Genomic DNA, 19,959 nt, shown 5'->3' with positions numbered 1-19,959 from the left:
TATTTTAATTTAATTATAATATATTTAAAATTTTATTTTATTAAAAATATTTATAATTTTTTTTAAAATTTTGACAATATCCTTATTGAATATTTTTTATATTATTATTTTTAATATAATTATTTTTTAATTTGTAAATTTTCGTAACATCATTTTTTTAATCAATTATTTATTCAAACAAAGCAATTGCAGATCCTAGCAATTTGAAATTATAAATTCTAAAGTGCTAGAATCTTAAAATTCTTCATCCAAACACCATCCAATTATTAGTGTGTGTTTTTAGTCAACAAATTACAAATACTTTCAACTTCATCACTAATATTTTTGATTGGTTTTATTTTAGTAATTCTAATGGATAAATCACTCACCTTTAAATTGTTAACGAAAATGATGACATAATTTTTTAAATATTTATATAACATTTAATACTCAATGTTTATACAGCCTATCAATTAGATCTTAATTTTACATAATTTAACAAATTTAACCCTCAATATTTACAAATCCTATTAATTTAATTCTCAAAAATTTCTTTATCTTAGAAGTTATAAACTCAAATTTTAGAAGTTAGCCAAATGGAAGTGAAAATATAGGGAGAGGTTGAGCGGTGGAAAAAAATGTTAGGTTAGGTGATAATGAGAGTTAAACTTTGCTATTAGATTATTTAAGCGGTATCTATATTTTAATTTGATTAATTTTAATTTTTATAATTTTTAAATTTGTTAATTTCAGTTTTTATACTTTTATTATTTTTTAAAAAAATTCTAATTATCTTAAATATTTTAAAATTTTAAATTTAGCGATTTAATATTTTTAAAAGTTTCAATTATACCTCTAATATATTTTTTTTAAAAATCTAATTAAATTTCTCATAATATTTTAAATTTTAAATTAAACATATATATATGTTTTAAATTCACATTAAATTTCTTTAAATATTTAATTAAACCTCTCAAGACTCATGCTACAATTTGTTGCTGTTTTTTCTTTTATATATTGTAATAAACAGTAAAAATATTATGGAGGACTTTATATTAAGAGTCAAATTGTATTTTACTTTCTCTACTTAAAAAATAAAAAAATTAGTCTTTATGTAACGTCCCCCTACCCGAGACCGTTGCCGGAGTCAAGCAGGAGACATTACAAAACTTATCTTAGCACTTAAACAGTTTTCGTAGTAAACTATCCATCTGCATCACGGTCGCTAAAAAAATCATATCTAGAGTTACGAAACTCGAAATCCAATTCCGTAAATTTTCCCTGAAACTAGACTCATATATCTACTTACTAATTTTTTTTCTAGAATTTTTGGTCAGGCCAATTAGTACAGTTTATTAGAAAAAGTCTCCCCTGTTTCAGGGTTCGGCTACTCTGACCCTTGTGCACTACGAATCAAATTTCTTCCTGTACAGAAATCCAATGACTATGCCATTTGTTTCAATTAAAAATATACTCAATAAGGAATCCATACATATAAAGTTTGAGTCCTAATTCTTAATACACAATTTATGGTGAATTTCTAAAGTCAAAACAGGGAATCCAGAAATTGCTCTAACCCTGTTTCACCAAAACGTAAATATCTCATAAAAACAACTCTTTTACCTATTTTGTTTCTTCCATATAAAAATAGATTCATTAAGCTTCAATTACATATTTTATTCATCATCTAATTCACTTTATACTATTTTTGGTATATTTTCAAAGTTGGACTACTGTTACTGTCCAAATCTGTTTTAGTATAAAATATTGATAACTAAGTTTATAACATCTTCATTTCTTCTCTTTACAATATTTACCAACACTTCCTCTTATTACTCTTCACTAACATATCAAAACATACCATACTTAAGGTTTTGGTAACATTTACAAAACATACCAAAATATCACTTAACAACTTAGATACTTTCAAAATGACCAAAAGACATCCTAGGTACAATGCCATTTTCCAAAAGATAGAAACTTCACCAATTTGAGTTCGGGGATCGGCTTCTATGCTGAGTCCTTATACTTTCGTACCTAGCCTGCGCACGGAAACAAACCGTACGCTGAGAATACTCTCAGTGGTATTTCTATAAACAATAGCTTAATCAACTTTAAAACATGGTAATTCAAACACATTATTACTATGATTCAATATCAATCAGTACTTTAATAACCTTTACTTTATTTACCCTTATTAACATAACTCGGATACACGGATCCAACCCACACTCCGGGATAAGCACATAGTGCTTCATCGGAACAAATCCGGAACTTTAACAGTAGTCGACACATAGTGTCTCATCGACTCAATGTCGGAATATCCCAATACTTCCAATTCCTATGACATGTCAACTATATCCGGCTAGCCATACACTGTTAATAGGGTATTCAAAATCACATTCATTTCAATATGGTAAAAATACTTACCTCATTCACATTTTCATACAATATAAATATCAAATATAGCAATAACGATTAAGCTCGGTTTATAGAAATACAAACCACTATTTATCGAATTTAATCGATATCTTCGTTCACTTTCTCTTTTCCCTTCTTTGATGACGTATCCGGTGCTACGTTTGCTACTAACAATCATACAATTAAAATTATCAATATACTAATTCATAAAACACATTTTCACTTTCTATCAAACTTTTACAAAAATTCCAATTTCGTCCTTTTTCCATTACTAATCTTTTTCTTTAACTTAAGCTTCATATTCTCTTTTAATCAACTCATTAACAATTTCTAACTCATAAAATTCATTATAAAACATAAATTTTGAGCTCTGTTCAACTTAATCCCTATTTAAACCTAACTTAGAATTCTTTTAATAAATCACTCAATTTTCACTTCTAACTTCAATTTCTATCAATTTAACCCATAAAACCTCAATTTATTCAACTAAATCAATATCTAAAATTTTCTATTTTTCTTCATTTTGACCTCATACATGTAGAACTTTGAATTAGGCATCCATAAACATAAAAATTATAAGAAAATAAGCTAAAACATCTTACCAATCAAGCTTTAGGGCCGTAATCCTCAAATTTCCCTTTTCTATTGCTTTCTTTCTTTCTTTCTCACGTTTGCTCTTTGTAACTCTTTCTATCTTTCTTTTTTTTAACTTACTCATAAATCTATATTCAATATAATAATATTAATAATATAATATTATTCTAATAAAATAACTTAATCTATAAGAAAACCACTTTAACACATTTAATATCTTTACCAACTATTACACATGTTATATCATACATTCACACACATGGCACTTAGGGTCTAATTGCTAGATTAGTCCCTTTACTAATCTTTAATCTATAATTAAACTTTTATACCGTATGCAATTTAGTCCTTTAAACTAAATTCAAGCTACTTCACTTAATTAAACACTAAATAACCATTCAACTATAATTCATAAATATTTCTAATAAATATTCATGAATTAATTTCACGGAAACAGTACTCAAGACTCAATTTCCGATACCGTAACTTTCAGTTCATTACAATTCTCTCCCCCTTAATAAATTTCGTCCTCGAAATTTACCTGAAAAGAGATAGGGGTATTGAGATCTCATCGTTTCTTCTGGTTCCCATGTAGCTTCTTCAACACTGTGACTTCGCCATAGCACTTTTACTAAAGGAATATGTTTATTACGTATTTCTTTTACCTCTCGTGCTAGAATCTCAACTGGTTCTTCTTCATACGATAAGTCAGGTTGAATCTCTACATTCTCGGTCGTAATAACATGTGAAGGATCCGACCGATATCTTCTTAGCATAGAAACATGGAAGACATTGTGCATTTTCTGTAGTTCAGGAGGTAAGGCCAATCGATATGCTACTGGTCCAATTTTCTCAATAACTTCGTAAGGCCCAATAAAACGAGGACTTAATTTTCCTTTTTGACCAAATCTTAGAATTTTCTTCCAAGGTGAAACCTTTAAAAATACTTTATCCCCGACTGAGTATTCAATATCTCGTCATTTCAAATCTGCATACGATTTCTGTCTATCAAAAGCAGTTTTCAATTTTTCCCTAATTTTCTTAACTGTACTTTTCGTTTCTTGAACCAATTCAGGTCCAATCATCTTCTTCTCATTCAGTTCTGTCCAACATACGGGTGATCGGCATCTTCGTCCATACAAAGGCTCATACGGTGCCATCTGTATACTTGACTGGAAACTATTATTATATATAAATTCGGCTAATGACAAATAATATTCCTAGTTAGACTCAAAATCAATCATACAGGCTCGAAGCATATCTTCTAAAATTTGTATTACCCGTTCAGATTGACCATCAATCTGTGGATAAAAAGCTGTACTAAAGTGAAGTCGAGTACCGAAAGATTCATGTAATTGCTTCCAAAACCTTGATGTAAACCTTGGATCTCTGTAAGAAATTATTGATTTTGGAATACCATGTAATCTAATGATTTCCCGAACATAAACCTCAGCAAGTTTCTTTAACGACCAATCGGTTCTCACAGCTATGAAATGAGCTGACTTCGTAAGTCGATCAACTATTACCCAAATAGCATTCTTTTTACTTGTAGACGTCGGTAATCCCGTCACAAAGTCCATCGTTATTCGGTCCCATTTCCATTCAGGAATATTGATAGGTTGAAGTAATCCTGATGGAACTTGATGTTCTGCCTTCACTCGTTGACAAGTCAAACACTTTGCCACATATTCAGTTATATCCTTTTTCATTCCCGACCACCAATACAATTCACGCAAATTACGATACATTTTCATACCTCCAAGATGAAATACAAATAGACTATTATGAGCTTCTCGAAGAATTAACTCTTTCAACTCAGAATTATCCGGAATGCAAAGTCGATTCTGAAATCTTAGACAACCATTTCCATCAATGCTAAAATTTTCTGTTGTACTATTTTGAATCATCTCTCTTTTCTTTAACAACTTATCATCTTCTAACTGTGCTGATCTGATTCGATCAAACATTACTGGCTTTATTCTTAATTCAGTCAAAAGACTTCCATCTTCAGTGATACTAAGTTGTGCAAACATTGCTCGTAATTCAATCGCAGCTTTTCTACTCAGTGTGTCGGCTACTACATTAGCCTTCCCTGGATGATAGTCTATGACACAATCATAGTCTTTCAGAAGCTCTATCCAAAGCCTTTGTCTCAGATTTAATTCTTTTTACGAAAGCAGATACTTCAAACTTTTATGATCCGTATAAACATAGCACTTTTCACCATAAAGATAGTGCCTCCAAATCTTCAAGGCAAAAATTATAGCTGCTAATTCTAAATCATGAGTTGGATAGTTGCGTTCAGGCGGTTTCAGTTGCCGTGAAGCATAAGCAATGACTTTCCCGTTCTGCATCAGTACACATCCCAGTCCACTCAATGAAGCATCACTGTACACTACAAAATCTCTTTCTGATTCTGGTAAAGTCAACACCGGTGCCTCTGTTAACATTCGTTTTAATGCTTCAAAACTTTTCTGACATTACTCATTCCAAACAAATGGAATATTCTTCTGTAGTAGCTTGGTCATCGGTAAGGCTATCTTTGAAGATCCGTTGACGAATCTTCGATAGTAACCAGCCAATCCGAGAAAACTTCGTACCTCTGATACATTCTTAGGAACTTTCCACAGAATAACTGCTTCAATCTTCTTTGGATCCATTCTAATTCCATCCGCTGATACGACATGACCAAGAAACACAACTTCTGATAACCAGAATTCACACTTGCTTAATTTTCCATACAATTGCTTTTCTTGTAGTATTTGCAAAATAATTCGGAGATGTTGCTCATGGTCTTTTTCTGACTTGGAATACACCAAAATATCGTCGATAAAAACTATTACGAATTGATCCAAGTATGGCTGAAAAATTCGATTCATAAGATCCATAAAAGGAGCAGGGGTATTTGTCAGTCCAAATGGCATTACTAAGAATTCATAATGCCCATACCTCGTACGGAATGCCGTCTTCAATATGTCGCACTCTTTTACTTTCAACTGATAGTATCCAGACCTCAGATCAATCTTTGAAAATATGGAAGCTCCTTTCAGTTGATCAAACAAATCATCTATTCGGGGAAGTGGATACTTGTTCTTGACAGTCAATTTGTTGAGTTGTCGATAATCAATGCACAACCGCATCGACCCATCTTTCTTTTTAACAAATAACATTGGAGCTCCCCATGGTGATGTACTAGGTCGTATAAAACCTCTGTCCAATAAGTCTTGCAACTGTACTTTTAATTCCTTAAGCTCAGTAGGTGCCATACGGTACGGAGGTATCGATACCGGATCTGTACCTGGGTAGACTTCAATCACAAATTCTACCTCTCGATCAGGGGGTAATCCAGTTAATTCCTCAGGGAATACATCAGAAAATTCACATACAGTCCGAATTTTACTACACTGACTTTCAACTGAATCCGAATTAATCACATATGCTAAGAAAGCATTAAAACCTCGATGAAGAAGCTTGCTAGCTTTAATGGCCGAAACAATACGAATTGATCCACTAGTCCGAATACCATTTACTTCAATCGTATCTTCACTTTCATTCTGAACAATAAACTTCTTCTTATAACAGTCTAAAATCACTCCATGTTCTGATAACCAGTCCATTCCCAAAATAACATCAAAGTCGCCAAATGGCATAATCAACAGATCAACAGGGAATATTCTATCTTGAATCATTAACGAACATCTTCGACATATATGGTTCACTAAAGTAGTTTGTCCCAGTGGACTAGACACTTCTATCATAACTTTAGACAATTCAGACTCTAATTTATTTGTCTCAACTACTTTCGTATTAACATATGAATGTGATGACCCAGGGTCTATTAAAGCATAAACGGGTGCTGAATTCAATAAGAATATACCTGTCACCACATCGTGAGCATCTTTCTCTTCTCGAGTCCTCACAACATACGCTCGAGCTGGAGCTCTAGCTTTAGATTGTTGTGTAGCACTCTCACTAGTTCTTCTAGTACCACCTCTAGCAAACGAACTACTTCGGCCTGATCCCCGGCCTCTAGAAGCAAATTCAGATCTTTGCACTACTGTCGGTGTTGTTCCAGATATCTTTGGGCAATCTTTAATAAAGTGATCGGTAGCTCCACAACGGAAACAACCTCCAGTCAACTTTCTACATTCCTCTTTGTGTCGGTTTCCACAATGCTCACATATTGGAATTTCAGTATTCTGAACTGGACTTCGGATACTGCCAGTAGACACAGTAGTCTGTCTTTTCCGACCTCGATCACTTCTTTCCGATCGAGAACTAAATCTCTAATTACCTCATGATTCCTTTGACCGCTTAGGCTGCGGACTTGAAAACCATTCCGGGACGTTTTTCAATTGAACGAGCAATTTCAGACTTTTTATCCCTTCCGAGAATTTGTTCAATCATCTTAGCTCTTTCCATTAAATCCGCAAACTCAGTGATTCTAAGAGGCATCAACTGTAGTCTAAATTCATCACGTAATCCTCTTAAAAATCTTTTACATCGGTCGGCTTCAGTCGGTACAAACTCAGTGGCATATCTGCTCAATCTCAGAAATTCTCGTTCATAATCCACTATAAGCATCTCACCTTGTTTCAGTGTTAAGAACTCTTGTGTTTTGTCCTCTATGTACATTTCTCCCAAATACTTATTTTGAAACTCTTTTTGAAAGAAGTCCCAACTTATCTGTTCCTCAAGTACATTCTGAATCACTGATTCCCACCATACTAAAGCTTCCTCTTGCAGTAATGAGAAAACACACACTAAGCTTTCTTGTGGTGTACATTCAAGTTGCTTCAGAACTCTCTTTGTAGTCTTTAACCAATTTTCAGCAGTAGTCGAATCAATTCCCTTTGCACCCAAAAATTCTGTAGCTCCATATTTTCTTAATTCTTTAATTGGAGCTCTTCGGGTAGTAGGGATAGAGGACGTAGTAAGCATAGTTCCTACCTCTTTTTGAAGGGCATCGGCGATTATTCTAAAGACTTCAGTATTATCACTTCTAACATTCGGTTGATTTCCTACTGGATTCACACTTGGAGTTGTAGACTCCGATTCATTCACATTATACGATTCATCATCTTCACTATACATCTTTTGATCAGTATCCTCAATGCTTTTATCAGACATTCTTAATGCTATAAAACAAAAATATTCAACAAACATATCAGCATCCAATCCCAACTCAAATTTGACTCAGTAATGGCATGTACCTCTAGATTCACATTGACATTCGATTTAGTCCTAGAACCGACTAAACCTAATTAGCTCTGATACCAATCAATATTGTAACGTCCCCCTACCCGAGACCGTTGCCGGAGTCAAGCAGGAGACATTACAAAACTTATCTTAGCACTTAAACAGTTTTTGTAGTAAACTATCCATCTGCGTCACGGTCGCTAAAAAAATCCTATCTCGAGTTACGAAACTCGAAATCTAATTCCGTAAATTTTTCCTGAAACTAGACTCATATATCTACTTACTAATTTTTTTCTATAATTTTTGGTCTGGCCAATTAGTACATTTTATTAGAAAAAGTCTCCCCTATTTCAAGGTTCGGCTACTCTAACCCTTGTGCACTACGAATCAAATTTATTCCTGTACAGAAATCCAATGACTATGCCATTTGTTTCAATTAAAAATAGGCTCAATAAGGAATACATACATATAAAGTTTGAGTCCTAATTATTAATACACAATTTATGGTGAATTTCTAAAGTCAAAATAGGAAATCCAGAAATTGCTCTAACCCTGTTTCACCAAAACGTAAATATCTCATAAAAACAACTCTTTTACCTATTTTGTTTCTTCCATATAAAAATAGATTCATTAAGCTTCAATTACATATTTTATTCATCATCTAATTCACTTTATACTATTTTTGGTATATTTTCAAAGTTGGACTACTGTTACTGTCCAAATCTGTTTTAATATAAAATCTTGATAACTAAGTTTATAACATCTTCATTTCTTCTCTCTACAATATTTACCAACACTTCCTCTTATTACTCTTCACTAACATATCAAAACATACCATACTTAAGGTTTTGGTAACATTTACAAAACATACCAAAATATCACTTAACAACTTAGATACTTTCAAAATGACCAAAAGACATCCTAGGTACAATGCCATTTTCCAAAAAGATAGAAACTTCACCAATTTGAGTTCGGGGATCGGCTTCTATGCTGAGTCCTTATACTTTCGTACCTAGCCTGTGCACGGAAACAAACCGTACGCTGAGAATACTCTCAGTGGTATTTCTATAAACTATAGCTTAATCAACTTTAAAACATGGTAATTCAAACATATTATTACTATTATTCAATATCAATCAGTACTTTAACAACCTTTACTTTATTTACCCTTATTAACATAACTCGGACACTAACGGATACACGGATCCAACCCACACTCCAGGATAAGCACATAGTGCTTCATCGGAACAAATCCGGAACTTTAACATTATAGTACACAAAGTACTTCATCGGAACAAATCCAGAACTTTAACAGTAGTCGACACATAGTGTCTCATCGACTCAATGTCGGAATATCCCAATACTTCCAATTTCTATGACATGTCAACTATATCCGACTAGCCCGACAATGTTAATAGGGTATTCAAAATCACATTCATTTCAATATGGTAAAAATACTTACCTGATTCACATTTTCATACAATATAAATATCAAATATAGCAATAACGATTAAGCTCGGTTTATAGAAATACAAACCACTATTTATTGAATTTAATCGATATTTTCGTTCACTTTCTCTTTTCCCTTCTTTGATGACGTATCCGGTGCTACGTTTGCTACTAACAATCATACAATTAAAAATCATCAATATATTAATTCATAAAACACATTTTCACTTTCTATCAAACTTTTACAAAAATTCCAATTTCGTCCTTTTTCCATTACTAATCTTTTTTCTTTAACTTAAGCTTCATATTCTCTTTTAATCAACTCATTGACAATTTCTAACTCATAAAATTCATTATAAAACATAATTTTGAGCTCTATTCAACTTAATCCCTATTTAAACCTAACTTAGAATTCTTTTAATAAATCACTCAATTTTCACTTCTAACTTCAATTTCTATCAATTTAACCCATAAAACCTCAATTTATTCAACTAAATCAATATTTAAAAATTTTCTATTTTTCTTCATTTTAACCTCATACATGTAGAACTTTAAATTAGGCATCCATAAACATAAAAATTATAAGAAAATAAGCTAAAACATCTTACCAATCAAGCTTTAGGGCCTTAATCCTCAAATTTCCCTTTTCTATTTCTTTCTTTCTTTCTTTCTTTCTTTCTTTGTAACTCTTTCTATCTTTTTTTTTTTTAACTTACTCATAAATCTATATTCAATATAATAATATTAATAATATAATATTATTCTAATAAAATAACTTAATCTATAAGAAAAACTACTTTAACACATTTAATATCTTTACTAACTATTACACATGTTATATCATACATTCACACACATGGCACTTAGGGTCTAATTGCTAGATTAGTCCCTTTACTAATCTTTAATTTATAATTAAACTTTTATACCGTATGCAATTTAGTCCTTTAAACTAAATTCAAGCTACTTCACTTAATTAAACACTAAATAACCATTCAACTATAATTCATAAATATTTCTAATAAATATTCATGAATTAATTTCACGGAAACAGTACTCAAGACTCAATTTTCGATACCGTAACTTTCGGTTCATTACACTTTACATATTAGGTGGCATGTCAAGCATAATTGTTTGGTTAATTTATTATTTACACTAGTTTTTAACAGTAAAAATAAATAAAAATTTTAATATAAAGAATTAGTTTATTCTTTAATCTAACTTATAGAGACTAATTTATTCATTTTTATGTAAAGGGACAAAATGAAATTTCACTCCTAATACAATAGCTTTTATGATACTTTCACCTGTAATGAACTTATAATAGCTATAAACTTTACTAATGACAATCTCATCATTACCCCTACAGAAAAAAGAAATATCTTCGTTGCATTAATTAATTTTAAGATAAATTATACTCAATGTTACTAAATTAGTAGTAAGTTTATGTTTCGATTCAATTTCAAAAAGTTATAAACCGGTTATTGAACTATTTAAAAGTTCTTATTTAATTCACTAAACTATTTAAATGTTTTTATTTAAGTCATTACACTATTAATTTTCTTAAAAAATAAGTCCGACTAATGAGCTCCAAACTGTAATTTGATGATTGGTACGGTAAATCAATACTCATCGACGAGCTACACAATATATTTTAGATCCAAGTCAATCTAAAGGTCAATATTAGAGATCGAATAAAACTTTTTAAATTTTGGTTCAAAGATTCATAACATTTAAAATTGTTTCACAAAAAAAATGAATTGTAGAATAGAAAGGAAATGAGAGTTTTCGATTAATACAACTAATGCAAATAGGAAAGACCATATAACAATAATTCTAATAAATTAATAATTTTAATAATCATTTTATAATTTTTTAAAATTTAATAATTAAAAGGTAAGTTTAATAATAATTTAACGGAGGATATTTTGGGAAGCCAATCTCAATGGGATCCAAAAATAAAATTTTATTCACAGCGATGGTTTAGCTGATTCCACCGTCGCATCACGTTATGTTTTCACCCTACCAATCATTACAGGCCTCAACACCAAGGTTCTCCATTATTTCCTTTTGTCGTCTCTGGGTACATCTTGATCCACTTATTTACAATGATTAAAAAGATGAAATAAATAAAAAAATTAAATACCTAAACAAAGGTGCATTTATTTCAAATAAATATTTTCTATAACACACGGAATAGGGTTTTCTGAAAAAATATTTATTAATACAATATTATTTTTTAAAATAAAATGGTTTTGGTCACTTATTGAAAAAAAAAAGTTTTCAATTAAATTTTTTGACATAAATATTAAAATATTTATTAGTACAATATTATCTTTGATAAAATGTCAGTATTACATTTTTAAATATAAATATTAATATATTAATAATCTAAAATTTGTTTATCATTAAACTATTAATTTTAATATTAACATTTTAAAATTAACAGGTGATCAGAAAAAGTAATAGTGAACTTTTCAAGAATATATCATACCTGGTCTAAGTATAATAATTTTCTAAGTGTAAAATAGAAGGGAACACCTACAATTAAACAAAAAATAAATTATAATAATGATTAAATATTAATATTTGTATACTTTACATTATAACACATTTATTACTAAATATTTATAAATTATAATCTATATATTTATAATTAAAATACTAATATTATTTTTTTCAAAAAAATAATATTTCATTTAAAATAATTAGTAATGCTAAAATTTATTATTAAAAGAATAAATAGATTTAATTATGTTAAGAATTTATTATGAAAATAAAATAAAATATATTATTTAAATATAAATACATATTTAATTACATTGAAAACTATAATATTTTTATCTAATCTTTTTTTTTACAGAAAGAACCATGTTATTTGTAAGATGTTTTATTTGGAGATCGTCTCTTTACTTTTGAGATAAATATAAAAATTATATGTGAATTTTAATAGAATTTGTAATGTTATCCACTAATTTTAATTTGGTACATTTGTATACATTAAACTTTAATTTGAATTCAATTTTTATATTTCATTAACTTTGTTATTCATGAGGCATAATTTCCCGTTAATTCATATGTAAGTTATTGATGTAAAATTTTATTAAGTTAAAAAATAAACCAATTATTTAAATTATTTCCACCTAGATTAAAAATAGATTTTGAGGAATAAGAAACTATTTCACAAGTGTGTTTATTTTTTTAATCCATGTGAAAATAATTTAAATTTATTTATTTGTTTGTTATTTATCCTAATAAAATGTCATGTCAAAAATTTATATATGATTAAATGAAAAATTGTGCCACATAGATAGCTAGATTAGTGAAATGTGAAAATTGAACTAAAATTAAAATTTGATGTATACAAATGTACCAAATTAAAGATGATGTATAACATTACAAATTTTATCAAAGTTCATGTATAATTTTAATATGGTTAAACTATAAAAATAGTCACTTTTGTTTGCCTTAGATTACATTTTAGTCATTTACGTTATCATTTTGTTACAAAGTGATCACTATACCATTAAGTTTCGTTACCTCCCTAATGGCGGTCCTATGTGGCAGTGTAAATTAAACTTATTTAATTAAAAACTTATTTTTATCCCAGCAACTAAATATCTAAGTTGGCATTTAAAACTCACTTAAACTGCCACGTAGGATTGCTATTAGGGAGGTAGCGGAACTTAACGGTATAGTGACCACTTTATAACAAAACGATAACATAAGTGATTAAAACGTAACATTTCAAATATAAATGACTAAAATGTAATTTGAGACAAATAAAAGTGATTATTTTTACAATTTACCCTTTTACTTTTCACCAGAGGAAGATAATTTCCAGAGAAAAATACATTATCTTTCATTTACCAACCTCTTTTCTATGATTTTTTCTTCTTCTCAAAACCATTTTTTTGGTGGCAAAACAATCAAGCAAATTCCCCCATTACAAAATATTAACAAAATTCAGTGAAAAGTTAGGACTAAATTGAAAAAAAATACTTTTTCTACATATAAAAGAAATTCTAAATTGAAAACCAAAATTGAAAGAAAGATTAAGATGGATATGGACATTTATCAATGAGTGGAATAAAAACATTGGCCAAATTGGCAAATACTCCCATCAAGTTGACAATTTTAAAGATGTTTTGCGTAGGTTCTGACTCAGCATGTCTGCAAAAAAATTAACCTATTCACTTGCTTTACTCATATACAGCTAAATTTGTTTTGTTTTTTCTATTTTTTTGTAAAAAACAAAATTTTGACTGAATTTTTGTCATTTTGTTGAAAAAGGGACTTACTTTTTTAAAACACTGCGTAGGCTTTCTTTTTTTAGTAGTCTATCAATGATTTTGGAAAGAAAAATAATTCGTATTATTATGTTTTAAGTTGTGTAAATATAGTTTTTATTAATTTTTCCCAAAAAGTATTTCATATATCACTATTTTTAAAAAATATTATTTATTAATAATTTTCATATTTGAAATAAAAATAGTTTAATAAAAACTTCTTATAAATGTGTAAATCTTATTACGATAATACTCAATTTTAAGGTTTTTTTATGCGTTTAAATTTTGAAATATTAGTGTAATTAAGTTTAACCGATTTTAAATAATAAAAAACTTAATTGAAAATTCGAAGTTAAAAATCAATTTAATTTGAATTAAGTTTCATCTTTAAATTTTGAGCTTAAATTAAGATAATCATCTAACTATTTAAATTAAAAGTTAATTTAATAATTCATATTGCTTAAGTTTCTATCAGAATTGAAAATTTACAATATTGATTAAAACTAAAAACAAGATACTAAAAATTAAAAAAATTAATTTAGCATGTGAGCTACTCTAATTAAGCATGAAATACATGAAATTAGTTTATTAGAACTCGATAATGATTATGCTAAATTCTCATTAATCTCATTAAGAAGTTTAAAAATTTTAATTAGACTCTAATTTTTTTTAAAAAAAATTCTCATTAAACTTTTAAAATTTTTGAAAATTTTACTAGGCTCCAAAATTTAGTCTCAAATCTCACCGCTGCAAATAGATGAAATTATTAATAAAAAAATTAAATTATTTTTTTAATCTAATATATAAAGATTAATTTATCTATTTATTGAATAGATGAATTATTAATTATGAGATACTTACCTAAAAATTCGTTGAAACTTTAATTGAAAATATATCTTGAAACAACATATTTTTAAAAGATAAAAAAACAAGTGCATAGTAATTTTATAAGTTTGGTGTTTAAAAAGAAATCAAGTTGCATGAAGAAGGGTCCAATTGAAAATGGCGGCTTAATGATTGAACTTCCGTGGGTGAAACTACTACTGTTAATAAACATACGATCAAACCACGTCAGTGACAGCTTCGTGAAAATCCCAGCTCCCAGCTTATCTGCTAATGGCTGCCTAATCATCTTCCTTCAATAATACACAACCAGACAAACTAATTATTGAACAAATCTCGATAAAATATGGGTCAGTCAAGCAATGCACCATAAAATATCTAATTCCCACACCCAAAAAGTGAAAAAAATCTTACTGGGTGAATGTGTATATAAACCCCTCATTTTTTAGACCTTGTTTTTCACTCACACCATCTGTTTCAAGTTATTTCAAAGTCTCTCTGGTTTTTTTTTTTTTAAAAAGAACCCAGAGATGACAATTCGGCAGTTTAAAGATGTTGAAAGTGGTGAAATCAATGGGCTTGAAGATTTAGAGAAGCCATTGATTGTTGCAGATGATGAAACAATTGTTGTTCATCATGAAAATGGATCCATTTGGATGGTTTTGCTTTGCACATTCGTTGCTGTTTGCGGTTCATTTGAATTTGGATCATGTGTAAGTTCCTTTTTACTAAATAAATTCATGTTTTTTTTTTGTTATTAGAGCTTTTTTCAGATCAAAATTTTCTGTTTCTGGGTTTTCTTTTTCCTCTAGGCATTTCCATGTTTAAACAAAGTTCATGGTTGCTAAAATGTTTTTTTTTTCTTCTTCTTCTTTTTTTTAAATATTTTTAGGAACCAAAACTAGAATATGAAAAAAATCCCACACAAAAAAGAAAAAAAGAAACCAAAAAGGTTTGTTTAGTTTAAGTTTTCTTTTGGCAGGTGGGGTATTCAGCACCAACTCAATCTGCTATCAGTGAAGATCTTAATCTATCCCTATCTGAGGTTAGTTCCTTTCTACATCAATGCATCCATTAAATATTTTATTTTCAAGAATGTCACACTAACTTGTTATTGAAAAAAATTTCCAGTTTTCAATGTTTGGTTCTATCTTAACCATTGGTGCAATGCTTGGTGCTGTCACTAGTGGTCGGATTGCAGACATGATTGGTCGAAAAGGGGTATGTTATGTTTCAGAATTGAATTGAAAAAAAAAAAGGTTTATGTTATAGTTGTACTAAATTTCTGCAACTTTAATGGTGCCAGGCAATGAGATTATCAGCTGGTTTTTGCATCACTGGATGGCTTGCTGTTTATTTCTCCAAGGTTCTACACTTTGGTCCTCATCTCAATGAATTTATGATTTTTGGATAACTAGTAGTACCTAAATTTGCATGATCCTATTGCAGGGAGCTGTTTCACTCGATATTGGAAGGTTTTCCACTGGATATGGCATTGGAGTTTTCTCATATGTGGTACTATTTTTTTTTCCTGAGAAAATATGCATTTCTTGACAAATATACACTGGTAGATAATGTTTTCTAAAGTTGTGCTAATAATTTTCCCACTACACAAACAGGTTCCAATCTTCATAGCTGAAATAGCACCAAAGAATCTCAGAGGAGGGCTCACTACGTTGAATCAGGTGAGAAAGCCTGGTAGGACCGTATGCAGTGATTTAAATAGCGGCCATGAATGATATGCACTACCAGATATTACCCGGAATGCTGGTGAAATCGTAATTTAAATCCCTTTTCTTTTTCGTTTGCAGCTCATGATTGTTACCGGTTCATCAGTTGCATTCTTAATAGGAACAATTATACCATGGAGGGAACTTGCTCTAACTGGTAATTCTAATTAAGCCTTCATGATTTTTAGATCAAAACTGAAAAAATAAAAGACTATTAGAGACTAAATGTTGGTTTTGATTTTTGGAAGGACTTGTGCCATGCATTTTCCTGTTTGTTGGCCTCTGTTTCATACCGGAGTCTCCAAGATGGCTGGTAAGGTTTCAATGGAAATAAAAGCAAGATAGATATACACACATACATACATATATGATTGTTGAAACATTGTTGTTTGCAGGCAAAGGTTGGCCAAAACAAAGAATTTCAGGTTGCTCTTCGAAAAGTTAGAGGCAAAGATGCTGATATCACTCAAGAAGCTGCAGAAATTCAAGTATTTTTTTTTTCTTCTAACTATGTATATGCACCTATGTTAATCGGACTTGCCGACAACTGTTGGATACGGATGCTTCTTTTTAACTTCATACCTATATCCGAACATGTGTCGGTACTTTAGAAAAAACAGGTCCGGAGAACATGGATATGGACTGTCTTTGAAATTATATGTAAAGCTAAACTAACAGCTGATTATTTTGGTGTATAAACAGATGTACATTGAAACTCTTCAAAGCCTACCAAAAACTAGAATACTGGATTTGTTTCAACCAAAATATATTCGTTCAGTGATGGTGAGTTAATTCGTTCTATACCTTCGATGAATACGAGATTCTTGTTTAAATGGTTTCCATTAGAACTCATTTTTCTTTTTGGTATGATCTTCAGATTGGAGTTGCATTAATGGTGTTTCAACAATTTGGAGGAATTAATGGAATAAGTTTCTATGCAAGTGAAACCTTTGCATCAGCTGGTAAATAATAGTTTCCAAGTACCTTATTATAATGCCTTCTTTGTCATTAAACTTTCATATTAACTCTCTGAACAATTCACAGGGCTTTCTTCAGGAAAAGCTGGAACCATAGCTTATGCTTGTGTTCAGGTAATTAATTTCTGTCTTACAAAAGGGTCCCTAACTTGAGAATCGGGAAGGGTTGTTGATGCTGTGACTGCATGAACCGATTGAATTAAACATCGGAAAACGAATTCAATGTTATTTTCTTACTATTTAGGTCCCTATAACTGTTGTGGGAGCAATGTTAATGGACAAGTCAGGGAGAAGACCATTGATAATGGTAAAAAAAATTAACCCCAGAAATTTACTTTTACATTTTTTACCTTAAGAAATTTCATGGGAAAATTTGGGATGAAAATATACTTTTTTTTTCCCATTTGCAGGTTTCTGCAACTGGCACATTTCTTGGTTGCTTCATGTCTGGCACTTCATTTTATCTCAAAGTAAGCCTTAATAATTATCTATACATGAAATTGTTTCATGTTTTCTATACAATTTTTTGAACCTGTTTCATGATTTCTATGAATCAGGAACACAATCTTTTGCCTGAATGGGTGCCAATATTAGCTGTTGGTGGAATCCTTGTAAGTAAATCATAACATAAATATTATCCAAAGGCTACCTTTTTATTCATTTTTTTTCACTTTAGTTTTTATTTTTTCCTCATTGAAATCAGATTTATGTGGCATCTTTCTCAATTGGAATGGGAGCAGTCCCTTGGGTGATAATGTCTGAGGTGAGCATTACAACCCTTAACCCGAAATGACCCCCAAAACAAACCCGAAACAATTAACCTGAAATGACCCGAACTTGATGTTTTCGATGTCAGATTTTCCCTATAAATGTTAAGGGAGTAGCTGGTAGCTTGGTGGTCTTAGTGAACTGGTTGGGTGCATGGGCAGTTTCTTACACATTCAACTTCCTCATGAGCTGGAGTTCATCAGGTGACTGAACTAAAACACATTCAACTTGTCCAAAAAGAAACCTGGAATTATTTTTCAGACATGAACTCTGAAACATGTTTTTTGATTTTTCTGTTTGGTTTCAGGAACCTTTTTTATATACTCAGGATTCTCTTTAATGACTATCCTATATGTAGCCAAATTTGTCCCAGAAACTAAAGGGAAAACACTAGAAGAAATCCAGGCATGCATCAATTCATAGAAGGGGGAAAAAAGAGAGTTAAATATCGGTTCAAAAATGGGGTTGGGGGGGGGGCAATATGCCATGAATATTTGGAGAAGATTTTTGGACGAAAAATTTTGGATCAGTTCTTTTTACTTCAAGGATCTTCTCAATTTCTGACTGGGAAAATTTTCCAAGTCATGACAGAGCAATGAGTGGATTCCATGAAAATTACTTATGGTTAAAGATTATGCAGCTTTACCAGTGATTTCAGGCCTTTCCCCCTCTTGTTTTTTCAATTTCAGGATATATATATATTAGGGATCTAGTTTTACTGTTTTATTACATTAGTGATCATTGTAATACAATGCAGTAATTTTCAGAGGATAAAAGAATAACGATTTTGATTAAGAAAATATTGCCTTTTACTTCCAGTTACGTATTTGGATTTCTTTTAGGGATCTACTTTTGGAATTTTGTGGAGGAATTTAGCTTTTTTATTTTTCAAATTTTAAAATTCAGATTTAAGTGTTAACACTGCTAATTTTTTTTGTTAGATTTATTAGTCTAACATTTTGAAATTAAACAAAATATTTATTTAGTAGCAATGTAATTAAAAAATGACATCGTAATTAATATAATTTTAAAAAAAATTTAACAGTGTTAACAGTTAAACTTAAATTTTAAAATTTAAAAAAATAGAGAGGTTAAATGTCTAAAAATAAAAGTATAAAGATTAAATTTTAATATTTTAAAGAATATAAAAACTAGGTTACAATATATTCTAATAATTACAATAAAAGTTAACATTAAGTTAAAGCTACATTAGATATGTCTTTTAAGTTGGAATTGCTCTGCTATGATGTAAATGTTGATATCTCAAAGTTTGAAACTCATCACTTTCTCTGGTTTTTCTCTGTAACCAAACGGAAGATTTAATTAGTTGGAACAAGCTGAGAAGGCTTGAGTAACCAAACAGAAAACTGATGTAAATTAGCCTAATCATTGAAATCCCATTGAAAGTGAAAATTCTTAGGAGAGAATGAGCAATTTGGTTTCATTTTTTTATTTTCGAACTACACCTTTTTTTTGTTGTATTTTTAGAAGAAGTTCAAGTTTTAATTTTATATGAAAAGGATAGTCAAGAAATCTAGAAAAGATCAATCTATTATACTGAATCCCTCGAAGGCATAACCAAGTCAAACAGTTTGACTTCCATAAATTAGCTCTCATATCATCAATAAGTCAAATTCTTTAGAGGATGAAGCGATATCATATTAAATTTACACTAATTAATCATCTATCTGCAATATGCTTAAATGATCAAAGTAT

At 30.0% G+C, this 19,959-nt stretch overlaps 1 protein-coding gene across 2 annotated transcripts; it reads left to right on the top strand.

Moving 5' to 3' along the window:
- The first annotated feature begins 15,145 nt into the window (after positions 1-15,145).
- LOC107949171 (sugar transporter ERD6-like 16) lies at positions 15,146-19,038 on the top strand. 2 transcript variants are annotated; one of them, XM_016883896.2, is made up of 18 exons: positions 15,146-15,481; positions 15,751-15,813; positions 15,900-15,989; positions 16,075-16,134; positions 16,218-16,283; positions 16,388-16,453; positions 16,580-16,655; positions 16,747-16,811; positions 16,894-16,986; positions 17,201-17,281; positions 17,376-17,460; positions 17,543-17,589; positions 17,720-17,782; positions 17,886-17,945; positions 18,033-18,086; positions 18,179-18,238; positions 18,332-18,446; positions 18,551-19,038. In XM_016883896.2, the coding sequence occupies exons 1-18, from the start codon at positions 15,299-15,301 to the stop codon at positions 18,664-18,666; spliced, it is 1,443 nt and encodes a 480-aa protein (XP_016739385.2). In that variant the 5' UTR covers positions 15,146-15,298; the 3' UTR covers positions 18,667-19,038. The 2 variants fall into 2 exon arrangements, with proteins under 2 accessions (XP_016739385.2, XP_016739386.2); XM_016883897.2 differs by having other exon boundaries at positions 15,306-15,481; positions 15,661-15,813.
- The last annotated feature ends 921 nt before the right edge of the window (positions 19,039-19,959 follow it).

The sequence above is a fragment of the Gossypium hirsutum genome, chromosome A02, assembly GCF_007990345.1.
Source record: "Gossypium hirsutum isolate 1008001.06 chromosome A02, Gossypium_hirsutum_v2.1, whole genome shotgun sequence".
Classification (NCBI taxonomy): Eukaryota; Viridiplantae; Streptophyta; class Magnoliopsida; order Malvales; family Malvaceae; genus Gossypium; species Gossypium hirsutum.
Note: the sequence above shows the minus strand (reverse complement) of the source record. Positions and strands in the feature narration are given on the sequence as shown.